At 37.4% G+C, this 21173-nt stretch overlaps 2 protein-coding genes across 3 annotated transcripts; both read right to left on the reverse strand.

The window, feature by feature from the left end:
* Nucleotides 1–1054: 1054 nt before the first annotated feature.
* Nucleotides 1055–20150, reverse strand: LOC144635398 (RNA-binding protein 34-like). 2 transcript variants are annotated; one of them, XM_078494510.1, is made up of 12 exons: nt 19958–20150; nt 17888–17969; nt 16596–16641; nt 15590–15725; nt 12331–12390; nt 6236–6279; nt 5495–5578; nt 5077–5137; nt 4920–4962; nt 3321–3439; nt 2732–2828; nt 1055–1382 (listed from the first exon to the last, which is right to left on the reverse strand). In XM_078494510.1, exons 1-12 carry the CDS (start codon nt 20129–20131, stop codon nt 1114–1116), a joined length of 1215 nt encoding a protein of 404 aa, XP_078350636.1. In that variant the 5' UTR covers nt 20132–20150; the 3' UTR covers nt 1055–1113. The 2 variants fall into 2 exon arrangements, with proteins under 2 accessions (XP_078350636.1, XP_078350634.1); XM_078494508.1 differs by having other exon boundaries at nt 16596–16644.
* Nucleotides 7009–8799, reverse strand: LOC144635286 (leucine-rich repeat-containing protein 27-like). Its single transcript, XM_078494388.1, has 2 exons — nt 7297–8799; nt 7009–7032 (listed from the first exon to the last, which is right to left on the reverse strand). Exon 1 carries the CDS (start codon nt 8333–8335, stop codon nt 7529–7531), a length of 807 nt encoding a protein of 268 aa, XP_078350514.1. The 5' UTR covers nt 8336–8799; the 3' UTR covers nt 7009–7032; nt 7297–7528.
* Nucleotides 20151–21173: the final 1023 nt, after the last annotated feature.

Here is a 21173-nt window from a genome sequence, read left to right on the forward strand (position 1 = left end):
AATTGAAATGAAAAAATTAGCTGCCTTTATATTTCTTTTTTTTTTTTTTTTTTTTACATTGCCATATTTGCATAATACTTTTTGGATAGAACCCGTTTGACCAGGAATGAGGGGTAGGGGCAAAGTGGTGACTGAAGGGATTGAATGTTATTTCACCTGTAGGTTACAATCAATTTCCAGACCCAGCCATGCAGGAAAAATGTGCATTATGGGAGAAAATTCCAAATCCCGGGCTAAATACCGGTAATCTACATTTCAGGTACAACATATTTTGCCACTGCAACCAGAACATATTTTTAGCTTTGTTGCATGACTAAATAATTAAGGTAGTTGGAGGGCCAATAAATTAAATCAACTAATCCGATTGCAAACCTTGAAATTCAGACATCTCTCTCTGGTCACCTTCTTGCCATCGACCAGAAAGAGACGTCTGAAATTCAGGGTATCCAAATGCTCCATTGCCAGTCCAATATCTTCTAAGTGCTGCACCAGATATTGTCCCAAATGATCCTATGGAACCCACTCAAGGTTTGTTTGGCTTACAAAAAAAATAATAGCAACCTTCAGAAAGGAGTATGAGTGCTAGACTGAGTAGGAATCATACTTGTTCTCAATCTCTTACTTGTACTAAAATGTGAAAACCCTCACCCTAAATTGAAAAGTTCCAGAATGATTTTTTTGCTTTTAAAAAGAGCCCTGTTTCAAAACCTTCAAAGACCAAAACAATAAAATATTTAAGATAATTTGATTCTGCATAAAATAAATAATGCAAACTAGGAAATAATACTGATAATTGAATGAAATGTTTGGCGCCAATTACAAACTGATGCCAAAAGAAACTCAATATGGTCTACTAAATGTGTACATAACAACATTGGTTTTCATAAACACTTTTATTTAATCTGAAAATTAATTATTTTATTGACACATAAATATCAAATGAACAGTTTACATTTATTAAAAGATGTATGTCTAAATTACAAAGGCCTCCACTGTCCCCCAAGGCATGAAGGCCAAATATGTTTGGCTTTTTTCTTCCGTTAATCACTAATGAGTTGCAAACTTCAGACTGAGATATTTTTTTATTATTATTTGCTACCTACTTTTTCTTTGCTACTTTTTTTGCTTTGAAATCTTACTTGTCCTGGTTTTATTCTTGTGATTGTGAATTTTACTGTTTCCATGATTTTGAAATTTAAAATTTTTGCTTTTACTGAGGGTATTCCTTGCAGACTTTTTCCCAAAGCCTTGATTTTCCTGATGCCCTTTTTTAAATGCATGTTTCTGCTTTCCTTTATGGTCATTTTTTCTTGCTTTTGTGGCAGTGATTCCACTGAATGAATGCATCACAGGTCCACCTTTTTTGACACCTTTTATTTGGCCTAGAATAAACAAAAGAATAGAAGAGGAACAAAGAATGAAAGAAATAATGAATGAGAAAGGAAAAACATAATGTGTTTTCGTTAAACACTTCTGCATTAAGGTTACTGAACAGCTTCGCAGGTCAATTTTTTTCAAAATTGTGATATTAAACATACATAAAAAATGTAGTCTAGGCTTGCTTTAGCAGAAAAAAAATCCGAAATCTCTTTTCGCTTCGGAATTATCATAAAAAACCTTTTTCGCGTGACTCATTATGTGACAGTCCAAAGGTGTTGAGCTGTCAACACTGCTGGACCTCCTGCAAAATTTTAGTGTGGGAGAGCATTACTCGCTTGTCAATCTCGCTTGTCTGCTCGCCGGTGTTCATGGCAGTTCTAGTTCTAGTTTGTGATGGAGGGACACAAAAAGAAAGAGATTAAAGCCTTTGGATTCCAAAGGCTAATCGACGGATGCGATATTCGCAGCCATCTACATCGAGCAATTACGTGAATTGAAATACCGCTGCTGTTTCTGTTCAGGCTTTTGCCCCCTGCCCTTGTGAACAAAGTCTTCTTTCTCGTATTGCTTCGGACAGTTTTCCTTTTTTTCCCATCCTGATAGACAGGAACTCCCGAGAAATTATAAATTTTCACTACACGACTTCGATTTGCATTTGAATTGGCGGCTGTCAGCAAAGGAAACATTGACCTTGAAATTATATACCACCATTTTCCCGCAAGTTTCGGCATACGCAGGCGATTGGGCCCTATTGGTGTCTTTAGGTGTCAATCTGGAAGACCAATCCCAGAGGGCGTGTTATGTTTACGAAACTTTCTAACACATATTGGATGATTCTCGAGTTAATAACGTTTCCATGTCATTCTTGGTTCTATAAGCTTTAAAATGATGTATAGGTTTAGGTATTTTCCTAAAATTACGCGCCCGCCCGTTTGCGGAATGCACCCACGAACCTGTTCAGTAACCTTAATGGATAACAATTCGTAGTTGAGCCTCAGCTTATTTACGGACACTTCTACATTATGGACAAAATAAGACAAATCAGTTAAATGCAAATAATTCAAAGAATAAAGTAGTGTTCAAAATCGTTAATTGACTGAGGTTTGACAAGTGCACCAAGTGCAATATATCATGCAGATTGACCATAAAGTTCTCAGAAGGCTTTATTACATGTATTACGGATCACTTTTAAATAGAGGAAAAGTTGACAAATCTGTACATTTCACTGACATTTATTTCACACTTAATATTGTTTTCATCAGTTCCTCGTCCTTTCCCACATTTTGTACTAACAAGTTCACACTTTTTATCCTGCTACCTATAACGATTTTGCACATGGCTATAGCTTTACCTAGTTGAGGATTTTCTGAAGATGGAAAGACTCTTAACCGTCGACCATGGAATTCTGTTTTGTTCCTTTTTAAAGCAAACATCACTGCATCTCTTTCCTACCAAAAGAAGATAAATACATTTTTTGATTTGCAGTTTCTATAATATGTCTTGTTAATAGTTTGCAAAAGGCTATAATTATTTCATACACCAAACAGAAAGAAAGGTCATAGTTGTGTCCACTGTTCCTGTGAGCAATTGTTCCTAGTCTGCAATAGGTCATCACAAACTAATGGTCAGGGACCAGAACGAAATGTCAGTAAGTAGAAGAAGACACAGACAATTAATAAAATAAATATACTTTTTCACTACAAGAATGATGACACTTGCTAGGGTTTTATACAAAAAAATGACTAAACTGGGTTTAAGGCCATAAAGATTATGTGAATATGTTTCAAACCAAAAAAGTATTAATGCCCATTCCAAAAAAAAAAAATTAATGCCAGTTGATCTAAGAAGATTAAAGAAGAACACTGATCTGTGAACACTGATCAAGAAAAGAAATGATTGCATGCTCTAAAGAGAAACTGGCCTGGTGACCTTCACGTTACCTTGAAAAGAATGAAGCCAAAGCCCTTGCCTGCACCAGTTTTACTGTCTCTAACAATACGGACAGCCTCTACATCTCCACATTCAACAAAGGCTTCTCTCAAGGCTTCCTCCTCTGTATCTGCAGGACCATAAGCAAACATTATAATACTTATTTGTCTGATACTGCAGTGTGAACAGTCATAACAGATCATATAATGTTCTACGGCAAGACATGTCACTCTGTCACAATAGACATCACAACGAGGCTCCGGGGAATAAACCCCACAAACTCTATAGTTTAGTCCCCGGAGCCTCATCCTGAGGTCTATTGTTTTAGGCTGAATTTTAATATATCGAAATTGGGCTATTCAGTGCACAATGCAGCACTGATGAGATCACTAATGACCAACATTTATTATGTTTACTGTCTTGAGTGAATTTACCGGTAATTACATAGTGTATCTTATTTTAAATAACAGAAAAATGGAGCAGGTGTTTCTTAATAAGCGTGCATACATGAATACAATACTAAATAGTAGCTAAATATTAGTGTAAAGTGAACTACATTGTTTCTAAATTTACCTTCCCTCCCTATTTCTTAACAAGATAAAAGATGTCTCCTTCTCAAGGTGAAGTAACATCTTCCAAATCTTCACTTCTCCCTCTACACTTTACAGCCCCCTGACTTGTAATGAGACCAGCCCCTAACATTGCAGGCCCAGTTACTATTATCAGGTAAACTTGAAAGATGGATGTGTTGAAAAGTGGTTGACATTTAAATCACTATGCGTGTAATCCTGAAACAAGTGTAAGGAAGTTGGCATCAAAATTACAGAAGTGGGCAATGCCCTTAATATTTAACAAATAAAAAAGCCTTGGCCGTGCTTTGTTCTGTTATAAAGCACGCAAGGAAGTGACGAGAGCAAGAAAGAAGTGTAGGGTGAAACACGAGCCACAGGCGAGTGTTTCTCTCTACTTCTTGAGTGTTATCGACTTATCGTCACTTCCTTGAGTGCTTTATAACAGAACAAAGCACGGCCAAGGCTTTTTTATTTGTTTTATAATAAAGTTTTACTTAAAACTTTAGAGTAATTGGATTTAAACAAGATGTAATCTCAGGATGCGCGCGCCGATTGGTGTGACGGATCGTACGTGACGGCATCAAAAGTCTTTTGATCTACAAATTCCTTTTATTTCAAAAACGCGTCTGAATTTTTGAAATAAAAGCATGTTAAGCACTATATGAGGTCTTATCATTACTTTTTGATAGAGTTGAACCACTCAAACCTTGAAAATTCTCCTTGGTTTGCTAAAACAACGAGATTTGAAATGATCCACAAGCTGCACGTGCACGCAAACGGTAAGAGATGATGAGAGCACTCGAAAGCAGCATGCTTTATACTCTCATAAAACACGCTTTTTAAACCAATCAGAATGCTCGTTAGATTGTCACTTTACTATAATAATATTATGTCATAACTTGAAAGGCAACTAGCTGGGGGTTCATTCTGCCCAAAGCCCTTCATAAAGCTTTAATACACCCCATGACACCTGTACTGTACAGCTAGTGTGTTAACAATGCACGTTGGCAAGCATGATGAATGGATGAGTTAACTCACCAAAAGGTAAATTTCCAACAAATATTGACCTGGAGTGATCATGCTGAAATCATAAAAAAGAAAAGATCCATGAATAAAAAAAAACAAGACTTTCAGTTTCTGTTCACTTTATTGTTGCTGGCCTTAGTGATTTGTCTAATAAATACTGGTATTCTACCTTATCGTTTTGCCCAGTTAAGTCAACTCTGATGTGAAAACCATCGACTTCCATCCCATTGCTAAAAATATAGGGAAAAACAAACAACAGTCAATACTAAAATATACATACAGGGGATAGACCTTCTGGTTAAACAGCTAGAGTGCATCTGAGCCCAAGACTCATAAGGCTTCATAACCTAAGCTAACCTTCAAAACTCAAAGTACTTAAGACATATTTTCCAAATCCGAGATTAAGTCAAAAGATTTAAACCCCGAGAAATCTGCATCTTTTTTTTTGTATATATAATAAGGCAGGAGATCTAATGTGACTGGACATTATCATCTTAGTTTGTTTACATGCTCATGCAAGGGCATGCGTAACAACATGCATATGACACACAAATAGCATTCTGAAACATAAATACAATGAAAAATACCTCTTTAATGATTTGACTGCACATTCCTTCTTTTGGAAGACAACATAACCATTTATATTATGTCTTTCTGAATGAAACTCTCTCCTGTAAAAAAACACACATAAAAAATGCAGTCTGTCACTGAATCAACATTTATTTGTCTGGACAGACAGACTGCTTGATTCTTTGAAGTTATTATAAAGTAATATACTACTTCAATAACATTAAATTAAGCTACACTTGAGTGATACTATGTTGGAGTGTGTCTTTTAGGCCTGGGTAAAAAGCTGATTTTAATTTATCAATGATTTCTTTTAATATTTGAGGCTAGTCCACTGGGATAGTCCATGGACTGGGGGACAGGGTATGACTATTTTGTAAACATACTCTCAATTTTGAATTATTTAAAATGTTTTCTAAGAGCATATGCTTGAATGTTAAGTTTTACTAATGTGTAGTTCCATAAAGTATCCATACCTCCCCCACAGAAGGGATTTTTCCTATGACCCTCCACCCCCTCTGGCTTCATACATTTCTCTAACATTTTTGGCCTTTGAGACCCCTCCCACCCCCAGGAATTTCCAATCCCTTCTGTGGGTGGAGTATGGACATTTTCTGGAACCACACAATGGAACTCATATACAGTAGTAGCCTCTGTGTCATAAAATAATACAGAATGCACCTGCCATTAATTTGTGGTAGATATTAATATATAAATTACGCATTAAATAAAATATAGCTTGTACAAAAATTTAGCTTTACTTTTTCATTGCGACTTTCCTTGATAAATCTGGTTTTGCTAGAGCCTGTAATAAGAGAAAGACATTTAATAATTACTGATAAATTTATAGAGTTCTGTGATCCCCTTTTCTCCAGCAAACTGCTCTACATAGTCTACTGAAAATGAATGAACTAGCATTTGTCCAAGGGAAGTAGCAAAATTCTACTGGAGTACATGTGACAGGGTGTGTGTGTGTGGGGGGGGGGGGGAGGGCCGGGGTACTACTTAGCCATTTTAGTGGGGGTGATGGCTAAAAGAATATTATTATAAAGATTTTCTGGCCTGAGCAGTTTATACCAGATGTTGGGCATGTATAATATGAGCTACCTTGTTTAAACCTGATACAGTAAATCACCCTTTTTTCACGTTTCTTGAGATATTTCTTTTTTCTAGTTCCACTATTGGAAATTATGGTCCCATGATATCAAAAAATGTACATATTGTGGTTCAATTTCACCCTTGGTACAAGTTTTGACCTTTGTTTTATATTCATTATGATAATCATATATATTACAATACACTAGAACAAAGGGAAAAAAAGATGTAATTTGTATCAAGGGTAAAAATGACCACTGCTCTGAACCACTTTTCAATAGCTCAGTGGTTAGAGTGGCTGACTAGTGTACGGAAGGTCGTGGGTTCAAATCCTAACTGTGAATACTGAGTTCTTCTCTCCATACCTCATTCCATTACCAAAAGCAAAATAATATCCCAAATGCAAAATTTGTAACATACTTCAGATTAACACATAGAAATAAAAAAAAAAATTGTAACTGTACTTATTGCATTTAAAGAAGGTTTTTAAGCCGATCTGGTTTTCTTTTCTAAATTTTCGGTGACATCTGTTCACCTTCATCAGATTAAGTGAAAGTTTGTTGGTGCTCGTGCTACCAATCCATACCAACAAACTTTCACTTATCTGATGAAGGTGAACAGATGTCACCGAAAATTTAGAAAAGAAAAACAGATCGGCTAAAAAAACCTTCTTTAATTGTCTTCTACTGATCACACTTACTACTGGTTCCAGTATTTTCAGTAGTACTTAATATTGTACTTATTATTCATTTAGTTCATGGTACAAATGAATTGTTGTTGTTGTAAACAGTTTTACAGAGGTCACTTTTTTACAATTGAATTGAAGATCTGAGCACAACAATCAAAAACTTTAATAAACAAAATGATAGAGTAACAAAACAGTGCAAACAAATCGTCAAGTTTGCCCTTGATATTCTCCTGGAATACAACTTATTTTAAACACATCTATTCACTGTTCTTTAATTACCACTATTGTGGTCAACAGTTTCTGGTGGAAAATAATTATTGTCCTCTTCCTTTTTGAAAAAGACTCCAGATTTCCATGGTTTAAAGATGTATGACTTTGGAATGTCACCAAGCAGTGCACCGTAATGAGACATCACCTCTCTTGAACTCATGGCCGGAAGCTGTGTGGAAGGATCAACATCAGTCTGATTGCTGCTAGGAAACATGCTTGCTTGGTCGTTCTTTAGATCATTATTGTCGAAGTTGCTTTCACTTGCCTCTTTTTTATCATCTCTCTGTGAGCTGTCTCCACACTCTGTGCTTTGGTAATCTGATTCAGTCCCATCACTTTGAAGGTCTTCTGGTTTGAACCCAAGCTTTGTCAATAGGTAGTGCTTTATAGCATAAATCCCTCTGTCAATCACAGTTTGTGGGGGATCTTTAAGAGGGTTTTCAGATAAATTTAGTCCTGTTAATGTTTTAATGAATCCCAGTTCAAATGGGAGAAACACAAGCTTATTTCCCCCTAGCAACAGTGTCTTCATATTCTTGTGTTCTCCAATATTTCTTGGGATTTCTTGAACTTTATTGTTTCTTAGATCAAGCCACTCCAGACCTTGAAGACAAGTAAAGAAGTCTCCTGGTAAAAAGGAAATTGTGTTTCCTTCAAGGTAAAGATATTTTAGATGAGACAGATCTAGTGCACTCAATCCTGGTGGAATCTTTTGAATTCCCTTTCTATTTAAATCCAACATATCAAAGCTTTTCTTTGCTGCATTTTCAAAGGATTTTGTGACAGTCTTGCCGTTGGAATCATCCATGATACTGACCAAATTGATTTTGTTGTCTTAGTTTATCAATCTCTTCTCCAAGAACTTAACATTTGACAGCTTTTGACAATGCAACATACACAAGCTTCAACAACCAAAGTAAACTGCATCAATTATTAATTACTGTTTGAGTAGAATATTTTATTTGCTAAATTATGGGACTTAGTTTAAAAATATATCTTATATAATTCAGCTGTGTAAACAAACTTTTGTGTTGCATAAAAAATGACAGAATTATCCTTTAAGAGTGGAAGAACACCTTATAGAAAATCTTCAGAAAATTTAGCACAAAATGGAGTAAGGCAATAATTACTTAGTTCATGTAATGGGTCCACCTGTGTTTTCTTTTCAAGTTAATAGCTGTTCACAGGAACAGCCGTTATAAATGAAATAAATATATCCTTGTTAAACCAGTGCAAAATATTTACAAGGAACACAATTCTTTTTATTCATTTGTAAGTTAGAGATCTTTTATAAAGACAGAGATTGAGATCAAGTTTTGTACAAAGTACACAGCTGGTCTGAAGACACAATCTATCCATTTTGATACTGAAAATAAATCGCAGTAATGTACAAAACATTTATAGAACAACTTGGTTCATAAATTATTAATGTTGTGAATAACACTTTTATACATTTATCAAAACACAGTTACTGTATTGTGCAAAAGTAATGCAAACGAAAAGTGCAAAATTTGTTTTTTGTTTTCCCGGCATTTCTTTTAATTTTCGCTCGCTAATTCGGGATGTAATTCTCAACGCTTTGAGTGATATTTTGCTAGAAGTTCAAAGGCCGATAATTCAACGAATTGTTGTTTTCACAATGACAGTTCGCGATGCTTTGAGCGATATTTCGCTAGAACAAAAGCCGAGAATTCAGTGGTTTTGAACATACAAAAAACATTATAATTTTAGGAAAGTTATATTATGAATTGTGCAATAAAATACATATTTTGGCAACATATTAATTAAACAATTCTACACATAAAAACAACAACTGACAATAGCTTATAATATATAATAATTTAACTTAAAAACAAATCTTTGTGGCAACCTAGTCGGGCAACACAGGTTATTTCCTTCCATTTTGTCAGAAGCACCACATTCCCCAGATGTAAATTTACCTCTCAGAGGCACTCTGAGAAAAACATAATAAAATATTCATTTGATAGGAGGGGAGGAGAAGGAAGAAATGTCAGAGACCTTATTGTTTATGTCAGAATTAGCGTTTATTCTTGGTTTTCACGTGACGTCATCAAAATTCTAAATCCAGAATCGCGAGCCCTCTGACTTTTTATCCTTCACTAGCTATATTAGACGTCCTTAATATATTTCTTATTGAAGGTTTTCAGCTCGATAGCATCCACCGTCTTTGAGAAATAACATTTTGAATTTCGGAGTTTTGCGCCACACGACATCAGAATGGCCGCCTGAAGGCTGTCACGTATGCTTAAAAAGAATGCCTCATCCTGTTATTTTTAACGATCTGAACAATTGAGGCTTTACAAGAAGTGTTTATATGAATGTTTACGTGTTCACGAAGGTGAACTGACCGCGCTTTATAGCAGAAGTGAATGCCAGATGTTTTCATTGATTTCCGGCGGCCATCTTGGTGCCCCTCCACATGGGATCCAACATGGCGTTTCCATACTGTGCTCTCTAAATTTGTGTTAAACATTATGACGGATAACTCGAGTACGGAATACCGTACAGACCTGATACCTTCTACAACCTGTAAAATTCTTGATTTGTTTAACTCAATAGCTTTGGATTTATTTTTGCAGCGCGTGACAGTATCGTTACTTGCGTGACAGTGAAAACCAGCAATTTACTAATGTGACCCTCCACGGGAAAACAGGGAAAAAGGTGAACGCACGGGCACGCGTGTCATGGCACGGCACACTAAGCGTGTCACACATCGCACGGATATGCGCATATTTAATAAGTAAAACAAAGAATGACACGGTTGATATCGTTTCGCATGCTAAAGCTTTTATCTAAGAGCAGTGTGCTATTTGACACGCTTAACGTGCGATATGACACGCGTGCGAAAGGACACGCGTGCGATATGGCACGCAAGCGTGCGATGAGACACGCTTCCCAAACCAGCCTTCGTTTGTAGCTTTTACATCTGTTTAACTTCTCATGGCACGAACGGGTCGAAGCTATCTAAAGAAAAACATGCTAGACAAAAAAAAATGCTTTTCAATTTTTTGTTTTGATACGAAGACAAACAAGCTTGCATAGCTTACGTACTTACCCGACGTGCATAACAGTAAGCTAATTCAAGATCGTACGAGGCCTATGCATAAGGCGAAAATAAAATAGAAATAACTTCGATTGCACGAAACCACGATATTTAATTGTACTGTACTTTAAAAATATTGATTACTCGCAAGAATTCAGTTCATCGAAATCTGTTGATTGCAAGTAAACTTCAAAGTGGGGACGCAATAAACATCTGACGATTTTGAAAGGGTGAAAGATTTGAAACCTGTTTTATTTTTTTTATAACTGCTAATTTGCTTATGAAACTGACCCTATTTTCAAACGGAACTTTGACCGAAATGGTTCACTGAAATTAGTTACGAAATGCGACGGTTGAAAATAATATGCATCTCGGAAACACTGGGGCTAGTGGACGAAACGGCAAGAGAATCCGCAGGCGAAAAAGGTAAATGTGAAATGTTATAAATTTTAATCTTTGGAACGAACGCAAAATTAAAGAACAATCGATGGTGAAGCTCCCTGCTCGAGCTTCGCGCTCGATTGCTTTCTTTTTTAGTAGCTCGCTGCCCGAACTACACGCTCGATCGCTCGCTATTTTTGCGTTCGTTCCACGGATTTTAAAGAAAAAAAAAAGAGAGAATGCTCGCAGTCTGTTAATCCCGTCCCGATTATCTGCCTTGGGCGGGAGGAGTAGTCATTTTCCAGTTTCCTGAAAAGCCAATGCGCGGCCGCGAAACACTGGGACCAACGGCTATTTTGTCAACATGGCGGATCAGTCGGCGGGTGAAACGTGGCGACACTGCTGAAAGTGAGGGATGCTTTTTACGCAAACCTGGGACACGTAAGCTTTCGCTGGTTCAATCTTCGATTTTCTGTCGTTTACTTTGAAATTGATACTCAACTAAAAGGCTCGGTTCGTCGAAAATCTGCGATTCAATGTTTGTTTGTTTGTTTCGAAAGTCGGCTTATACGGCTGCCGCTACAATTAAGCTTATTGAGCGCCGACCGGGCAAAAGCTTGTACGTGTGATAGTTATACAAGACGAGAGAACGGTAAGTTAAACGTTTCCCTTGGACACGGCTAGCGTGTCATTTTGCACACTTGAATTGCGTGCTATTTGACACGCTGGCGTGCCATTTCGCACAGTACAGTGCTCGACACGCAACATTGTTCGATAAGACACGCGCCTTTGTTTTTATCGTGCGATACTAACAAAAGAAAATTTTTAATTAGGCGTGCCTTCTGACACGCTGCTCGGAAGCCGGCGTGTCATTTTGCACACTGCTCATTGTTTAGCGTGCCATTTTGGCGTGCCCGTGCGTTCACCTTTTTCCCTGTTTTCCCGTGGAGGGTCACTAATGGTCGGTTACTGCCTGAGTGTGTTCTATTACAGTAAAGCCTGTCAACATAACACAAACCACTAAGTCAATTAGCTCTCCAACATTTCCACCAGTGGTAAGACTCTAACTTATAGCCTTGACTTCCAACGAAAATATTGTTTAAAGTTCAATGCTTACCCAGGGATACCTTTGACACTTGAACAACTTTTGGGTGACTGAGTGCAAATGAGATGGCCACTTACAGGGGTGGATCTAGGGAGAGGGTGCAGGGGATGCCCCCCCCCCCCACCTGAGTTGACCTGTGGCTTTCTAAAACAACTGGTATTCTGCAAAAAAATACGTGGTGCACCCCCTCCTAAGAAAAATCCTGAATCTACCCTGACTCATGTGCTGTGCATAACCTTTTAAAAGTACTCACTGCTGAGCGAAAGCGGACACTCTCCACATCACCATAACTGGAAAACAACTTCTTCAGTTTCTATAAAGGAAGAAGAATTTAGATTAGTTTCTGCTCAACATTCAAGCACTAAAGGCAAAATGTAATAAACGAAAAGAACTCAGCATGGAAAAATTTTAAATACAGTTAAAAATAACTTCATTACAACACAGCCACGGATTATTTGTGTACCCACATTTTGTGGGTCGGTTATTATTCATATATTCATGCTATTGTTCTTTCTCATTGATAATTCATAATTCACGGACCGATGCCTTTCCGAAGGTTCACGAGCGCAAATGCTTTGATGATAGGTGCGACGCAAATGTAAAGCTATTTCAAATGAAAACGCCGCAACGCGTGGCATGAGCTGTCGAAAACCCGCGAAAACATTCCAGTACTAGATGAATTTCGTTGATAAATTAGCTTCTTTTTTATGTTGGCGCATATTCCACGTTTACCTTTAAATATATTTTTGACGGTTCACTTTGGTCATATCGTAATGAAATCAATATAAAACTGTGAAAAATGTCGGCATATTTATATTCAGTTCATCGAAGTGAATTAAAATAAACATTCTCAAGCGAAAAGCGATTGAGATCGCTCGATTATAAATAAACCTGTTGAATGTCGGCATATTTATATTCAGTTCATCGAAGTGAATTAAAATAAACATTCTCAAGCGAAAAGCGATTGAGATCGCTCGATTATAAATAAACCTGTTGAATGTCGGCATATTTATATTCAGTTCATCGAAGTGAAAATAAACATTCGCAAGCGAAAAACGATTGAGATCGCTCGTAATGTCAGCATATTTATATTCAGTTCATCGAAGTGAAAATAAACATTCGCAAGCGAAAAGCGATTGAGATCGCTCGTAATGTCGGCATATTTATATTCAGTTCATCGAAGTGAAAATAAACATTCGCAAGTGAAAAGAAAATATATTCAATTGACAGTGTTTGTTTATAATTGAAAATAAGCGAGTGAGCCACGCGAAAGAATGTTTGTTAATATTTGCATAATAACTGATAACAAGAATTTGTCTGTTGTTATGACAAGTGCAGTCAATCGAATCCAAACAAACTCATTTCTTTTTCGTTAATTGGTATCTGACTGTAACGTTCCTTTATTTTTAAACTATTATAAAAACGGCGAAAAAAGTTTGCAAACGGGCGATGATAGACAAATAACTTCAATAAATTTGGGTTTTTTCCGATTTCTACTCCAACTTCCAGTTTGTAAAAGAAAGCGAAACTCAGTCAGACGTGGGGCAACAGCCGGCGGCGGTAAGTTGCGTTTGTAATTTACCGAATAAATCCTTTCTCTGGAAATACTGAACGTAATATTACGTTTAAACGTTCATTTTCAAGCTTGTAGAATACATCTCAATAATAAATCAATATAACCTTTCCTTATCTTGCGTGAAACATTTTTAGATGGAAAGAGATGGAATTGTGAGGTGAGATTTTTTTAGCGAACACACCGCTTCAAAGAACAAAAGGAAACGCACTTACGGGACCATAATTAAGCGTCATTGTCGAGTTCTTTTGAAATGCATTCAAACAATTTCCTCTCAAAAGTCACAAGTCCTTTTTATTCGTTTGAACCCGATATCTCCGAAGATTTTCAACAATTACTTCGGAGCAAAACCGAAGCTTGCTGACAAGTAAATTACCGAGTCTTCGGTGTCAAAAGACCAGCGGTATGCCCCATTTCTGAACAACACATTTAATCCGTGGCTGAGATGTAATGTATCAGAACTTTACGCCCTTGAGCTGACCCTTTACAAGATTACTGAATTTGGATTATCTATATTTCATTTTAAAAAACAAATGTTTTAACCTCAACTTAAAACAACATAACACACATGTATTTAAAGTATTTTTACAAGGTTTAAACCTGCAATCAATTTTCATTTTTCCACATGATGTAATTGACTTTTTTTAAATAATTATTAGGAACATATTTTACTTTTTATTCATTTTCACTTATTCTGTATCCCCCATGAAATGTAACCGTTGTTGTTGTTCTTCTTGTTGTTGTTATTTATTAAGTATTTAAAGTATTCAAATAATATGAATACAGATATTTTTTAGTTATTTTTGCACTCAGTGCTCAAACTTTGAGCAGAATGCACCTTTATGACAGGTATTTAAACATATCTTGATCAAGTTCTGGTGGTGCAATAAAGATGAGATATTCAACATGACACGAGCATGCGACAAAGAAAAATTCTGAGTCCCCAACGGGAATCGAACCCATGGCCTCCCAGATACCGGTTGGGCGCTCTATCCAACTGAGCTACGAGGGACCCGTTGTGAGCTGGGCCATTTACTAGGTTGATATGTGGCACTCGTCCTGCATACTGCTAGGATCAGCAATGTCGAAATCATCAAGTTTGTGTCATCAAGTTTGCAGTTTGTAATCATCAAGTTTATTTACTACTGGTGGTGTAATTTAGGCACAGCTTGATAATTAGCCAACTTGTTGCCACACGGCTTCATGTAGGCTCCATGATATTGCACGAATGGTCAACTGTTTTGCGCATATGATAATAATTATATTATCACTTTTTTATACTTATAACCTACAGAGATATGCAGTGTAGCAAAGACTACGTAGCATTTCCAGGAACGAACCACGATGTTGAATGCACCATTTATTTTTCCATATAATAATACGGAGTACAATTGTGTAAACACACACAAGATCCAAACAACTGATAACAACAGATGCTAACTGATGAAACTGATGAAACTGATGAAACTGATGAAACTGATGATTCAATATCTGTGTGGCAATAAGGAATATCGATTCCAAACGAAACACATAATCCAAAAGGCTAATCTTGACTAGTACGCGGAAAAACTAATACATGCAAAAATCCCTACAAAAATATTTATATATACCACAAGGTTACCTAATCCCCAATGGAATTACGTAATATAAATTTCTAGGCGCTACATGCAGGATTGTAATAATTCTGCTTATTGCAGAGTTTTGTTTCCACTCTTCTCGCTCGTTCTCATTGATAATTATCATCAGCTTGGTTGGTAGCTGTGTGTATTCTACACACACTAATAGCAAAATCAAAGTTTTTCCTTACTTTTCTGGTAAATGTAACTGGGGGATTTCCCACAAACACAGTCCTGGCTAATCTCTCAGGATTATTATCAGCTAGGTTGGTAGCTGTGTGTATTCTACACACACTAATAGCAAAATCAAAGTTTTTCCTTACTTTTCTGGTAAATGTAACTGGCAGATTTCCCACAAACACAGTCCTGGCTAATCTCTCAGGATCTTCTTCAACTTCATTAGATTTCTTGCTTTTTCTCCTGGTTTTCATGTCCAGGGCTTTTTCATCTTCATCATTGCTTCAAGAGTACCACAAACAAATTATTCAACTGATCAACAAATCCCACACTTGCAATTGCATTCATATCTCCTGCCCCCTCCCCCCCCCCCTGAAATTAATGTTGGGCCTGGATTGGATGGATAAAAAAGGAGCATACAGTCGAAGCTCTTGTAAGCGGACACCCTCGGGACGTGAAAAAAGTGTCCGTAACTGGAGCTGGCCGCTTACGAGAATGGTTCTTGTAAGCGGCCACTAGAGGTGAAGGGGATAGATGGCCGCTTACGGGAGCTTGTCAAGCTAACAAAAACCAGACGGACGTGGATGAAGACAAAACAACCACTGAAATATGGTACTGTAATTACTGTAAAATCATTGCGACGATTGATTGATTGATAAAAACAAGATACAGTGGTTTTTAACTGGATTTTCTGTGGGTTGTCCGCTTACAGGAGCTTGAAAACATAGAAAAAGTCTAAGTCGTAATCTCTGAAAGTGTCCGCGGCCGCTTATGGGAATGTCCACTTACGAAAATGTAAAAATACAGAGTTTGTATGGGAGTTAAAATGGGGTTTCAAACAAGGCGGCCGTAAGTAGAGCTGTCTGCTTACAAGAGTGTCCGTTAAGAGAGCTTCGACTGTATTGTATTAGGAGTGATTCATGAAGGAGGTGGAAAAGATATTCAATACTTTTGGCCAGTTTGTAAGTCTTTGCTGTTTCACTGGACCGTTTTTAATCACAGAAATGTTTGACCAGTAAACAGAAGCATATCATGCTTCTGCTAGTAAATTATGAACTGGAATTGGAATTTCTTAACCAATATGGTCCCTCTGTGCCCTTGAAATTTAATTTCTTTTCAAAAGTGTTGTGTCAAACATTGTTTTATGCTCACCTTGACGGGTTCTTTCTTTTTCTTGCACGATGGGAAAAACCCTCAACTGCTAAGACAAAAATGAAATTTTTTAACATTGGTCAATTATTTCAAGTTTATGGTTTGGAAATGTCCTCTTAATGTATTTAAGCGCTGCAGTGCTCCTTTAATTCTAAGTGCTTGGTTGCAGTGCCTAATGCAGGGTGGTACTCCTTAAAAAATCATAACATTTGTACATGATGAGAAGAGCAACAGAGCAAAGAAATATCGGCACTTGAACTGAAAAACAATGTGATTGTAAACCAGGAGAATACATTTCTGAGGCTGAATTAGAAAATTACTGATTGTGAATCATTTATGTAAGTTAATGCTGGTTTCATTGTTCAAAGAAACGAAAGGTTTCTCTTGTTTTGTCTTCCACAACAGAACTGCAAAGAAAGCTGCTACGAAATTCTAAGTTTTTTTTGTTATTTTTTTCAAAAGGAAGCACAAACCAGTGGAAAAACTGGTAATTGTGAAGAACAGCTCCCGCTAACCGACTGTTGGTCGACTGTCGGTCGTCTGTCGGCCGATAGTCGGCCGTTTGTCGTCCGACTGTCGGTAGTCTGTTGGTAACCTGTCGGCCGACTGTTGACCGACAGTCGGTTAGCAGGAGCTGTTCTTCACAATTACCGAAAAACTTCATAATGTTTCTCAAATAAAATGAAGTCCACATGCCAAAATTTAGCGACTTTTGAGGACCCTTAAAAATGGATAAACAATCTACGGGTGGTCGTTGCCCACACCTTTCATGGTATTCACAAACAGGTAAACACAAACGATATTATTTCCCGACGTTTCGGCGACATCATGACGCCATTATCAAGGGTAAATTGAGAAAAATTAATTAAATGCGAGGTTCAAAGAGATAAACATTTGCATAATGGTGGTGGCTATACAAATATTTTAGCACGGATTGAATCCGTTTGCACGTTCAGACTCGGTGTTAATTGCTTGATGTAAAGCATCTCGTTGACAAGACAGTCAAATTTGTTCTTGCATTTCTTTAGTACTTTGAAACAACTGAGGAGGTCCTCAGGGACAGCACCCACGTGGTTGTTGTTAGTTTAAAAAAAATGTTAATTTAAGCTACATGGGATTGACTCATACTCGGGTAAATAGGGTACTAATAAATATTTTTTATGTAAGTAGTCTGTGTTGTCAATAAAGTGTTAGAATGGTGAAAAAGGTAAATGCCTTCTGGAATTAGCTTTACGTGAAATAGAAGCAGAATTTTCTACAAAACCTTGCAACTAATTTTTATAATACTGTACCTTTCATTTGTCCTTCACTCCCCTTTGGTTCTTCATTAGGACTATGCCCCTCTTGAGTTTTCTCTTTAGCCTTCTTGGATATCTAAGAGATAATTTGTTAACGCTGTGTGAAAACATGCATGTAAAATGACGCAAAAAAGCCATGAATAGTTGCAGTGGGTGATTATTTATTTTGCCATGTATGTTTATCTATTAATTTGTAATTTGTGTTCCTATTGACACTATAATAAAGTTTATTAATATTATTATTAGTAAATAATAAAGATGGTAAATTTTAAGCTCGGTAATAAATAATGAAGATGAAGTATTCAACATGACACGAGCATGGGACAAAGAAAAATTCTGAGTCCCCGACGGGAATCGAACCCATGGCCTCCCAGATACCGGTTGGGTGCTCTAACCAACTGAGCTACGAGAGACTCGTTGTGAGCTGGGCCATTTTACTAGGTTGATAAGTGACACGCGTCCTGCGTACTGCTAGGATCAGCAATGTTGAATTCATCAAGTTTGTAGTAAATAATAAAGATGGTAAATTTTAAGCTCGGTAATAAATAATGAAGATGAAGTATTCAACATGACACGAGCATGGGACAAAGAAAAATTCTGAGTCCCCAACGGGAATTGAACCCATGGCCTCCCAGATACCCGTTGGGCGCTCTAACCAACTGAGCTATGAGAGACTCGTTGTGAGCTGGGCCATTTTACTAGGTTGATAAGTGACACGCTTAAAATTTACCATCTTTATTATTTACTACAAACTTGATGAATTCGACATTGCTGATCCTAGCAGTATGCAGGACGCGTGTCACTTATCAACCTAGTAAAATGGCCCAGCTCACAACGAGTCTCTCGTAGCTCAGTTGGTTAGAACGCCCAACCTGTATCTGGGAGGCCATGGGTTCGATTCCCGTCGGGGACTCAGAATTTTTCTTTGTCCCATGCTCGTGTCATGTTGAATACTTCATCTTCAATATTATTATTATAATTACTTTTATAATTATTATAATTATTATTATTTATTTATATTTTTGTACCAAAAATTAAAGAATGACTATTTCAAATATTCCTATAGCTGCAAGAACCATAAAATAATGTCTTGTTATTATTATTATTCCATTTAATCACAAAATGGTAACACTAAGGCCCGGTTCAGACGCCATACTTTTCATGAGCCTAACTCAAATCGAATTTAGACCGACCCAAATTGACAAAAGTACGCCTTTTGATTCAGACGCCGTACTTTTTGGCCGTTCCGAGGCCGTTCCTGATACAGTTCCAATAATTGAGGTAAACTGCTGGCAAAATACATTATAACAATTTATGAATTAGGATCAGCACATGAAAAGTATGGCGTCTGAATCAAAGCCGTTCCAAAGGCGTTCCACAGGCGAAATTCTTGGCCAAGCCAGGCGGGAAGAACGGGTGAGCCGTTCCAAATTAAAATAGCCGTTCTAATTTGATTCAGACGCCGATCTTTTCATGTACTTAATTCAAGGAATTAGGTTCGGCTCATAAAAAGATTGGCGTCTGAACCGGGCCTAAGTGAACTGAACACGGGCTCCACAATGGTTGACCAAAATTGGGCATGTCTGGTGAAATTCCGAACTGAAGTCATTCATCATGTCTGGCCAATATTTGTTGAACCCAAAGGAATCCCTAAAATTAGTGAAATATCCTATTACCAAAAGTGTTATGTGAACTGCAGGGTAGCAAAGCCCCTCAACAAAAATTGCGATTGGAACATTTTAAAAGTGTACTTTTATCATGAAAAAGTATTTTGCTAGACAAAGACTTTGCTAGAGCCTTTGCTGGAGAATCGTTTACACTTTTTTGTGGCCAACAACTGGACCCCCTGACCGAGGTCTGGGCATTCAAACAGAGCCTCCATTTTTGTTATTGCTCGGTATTGAGCAGCCTTTCACGTGTAAGCTGAATACTGAAGCTAGTTACGGGTGAAGTTTCACGTCCCCACGGTTTCTCTGAGGTAAAGAATACATTTTTACGTCTTTTGTATAAATCGAGCTTTAAGCTTATATAAAATTAGCCCATAATCGATACATGCTCTCTTACCTTAGAAATTATCGGTACAAATGCTGGTTGAAATACTCTTGCAGAGGTAAACAACGCATTAAGCTTTCCATTTTCTTTGCTGTCTGATTTTATTGCAGCATCCTTTGTAACAAGTGCTTGAGAAATTTCGCCAACCCTATATCCAACGAATGGACGCGTGCTGCTAGACGCCATTTTGTAAATTCGCCTGTTATGAAGTATATGCCGACAATGGGTATTTCCACTGGTTAGGATGTCTGAGGGCAACAGCCGACCAGCGGGCAAAGTCAATCTATATTCAGTAAAGGTGTAAGGCCATCCCAATAAAATGTTTCGTTTCCCATCGCCCCGTCTCTTGTGATGGTGGGTCGGTCGGTCGGGCAAAAAAAAAAAAAAAAGAAAAAACACTTGAAGGGTTCTGGGTTCCAGAAAAGGCCGGGCTACTAAGACAAAGTCAACTCGAAAACGTGGTCTTTTCGTTCGTTATTCCTTTAAATAACGTAGTATCGATGTTTATTAAAGACAACTGGACAAAGACATCACATCATGCCAATTTTTGTTAATAAAACAAGATCGTGTGCTTGTAAATCGAAGAACTTGCTTCTTTGACTAGTTAATCTGGAATTTTTTTTTTTTTTTTACTTTTCGAAAAAAATGGGTCGGTCGGGCGATGGGAAACGAAACATTTTATTGGGATGGCCTAATGTGGATTGCTTCCCGATTTTCGTGTACCGTAAATGATCTAATAAACGCCCACTCTCAAATAAACGCCTCTCTCCTGCCCGTGTCTAATAGACGCCCCCTTAGACCCACCTTCCAAAACCAAGGAAATTTGCAATTTGTTTAGTTTTTGATTGACTCGGACATTGAAGAGGCCAACGATCATTAGTTTGACCCCGACGACGATGAAGACATCGATATCGAACAATGAACGACATCTGTAGGATTTGCATTAGCGCAGATTAGATTAGTCTCCCATTCGCACTCTGTTTCCTTTTTCATTCCGCGAGCAAAATACGCATCTTTTTGTTTTATTGACGTTGTTACAGTAAAATTGAAATAAACGCGCCTCTCCAATAAACGCCCCGTATCTATTTAACGCCCCCCTCAGGACCCCTAAAATTTAATAGACGTCCCGGGCGTTTATTAGATCATTTACGGTAAACTGAAACACCATGTTTGCCATGTTTGCACGTTTTTGAATTTATGCTTCTCTAACTATGTCATTTTACGGGAG

This window comes from Oculina patagonica, chromosome 13, assembly GCF_052425735.1.
Source record: "Oculina patagonica isolate OP01 chromosome 13, crgOcupat, whole genome shotgun sequence".
Classification (NCBI taxonomy): domain Eukaryota; kingdom Metazoa; phylum Cnidaria; class Anthozoa; order Scleractinia; family Oculinidae; genus Oculina; species Oculina patagonica.

Bases quoted from the DNA above. Each gene is read 5' to 3' on its own strand.
- LOC144635286 (XM_078494388.1), bottom strand. From the start codon at position 8,335: ATGGATGATTCCAACGGCAAGACTGTCACAAAATCCTTTGAAAATGCA.
- LOC144635398 (XM_078494508.1), bottom strand. From the start codon at position 20,131: ATGGCGTCTAGCAGCACGCGTCCATTCGTTGGATATAGGGTTGGCGAA. The intron at 12,391-15,589 runs GTAAGGAAAAAC...CTTCCTTTATAG, and splicing joins CAGTTACATTTACCAGAAAA to AAACTGAAGAAGTTGTTTTC. The intron at 2,829-3,320 runs GTAACGTGAAGG...TTCTTTTGGTAG, and splicing joins TTGGCTTCATTCTTTTCAAG to GAAAGAGATGCAGTGATGTT.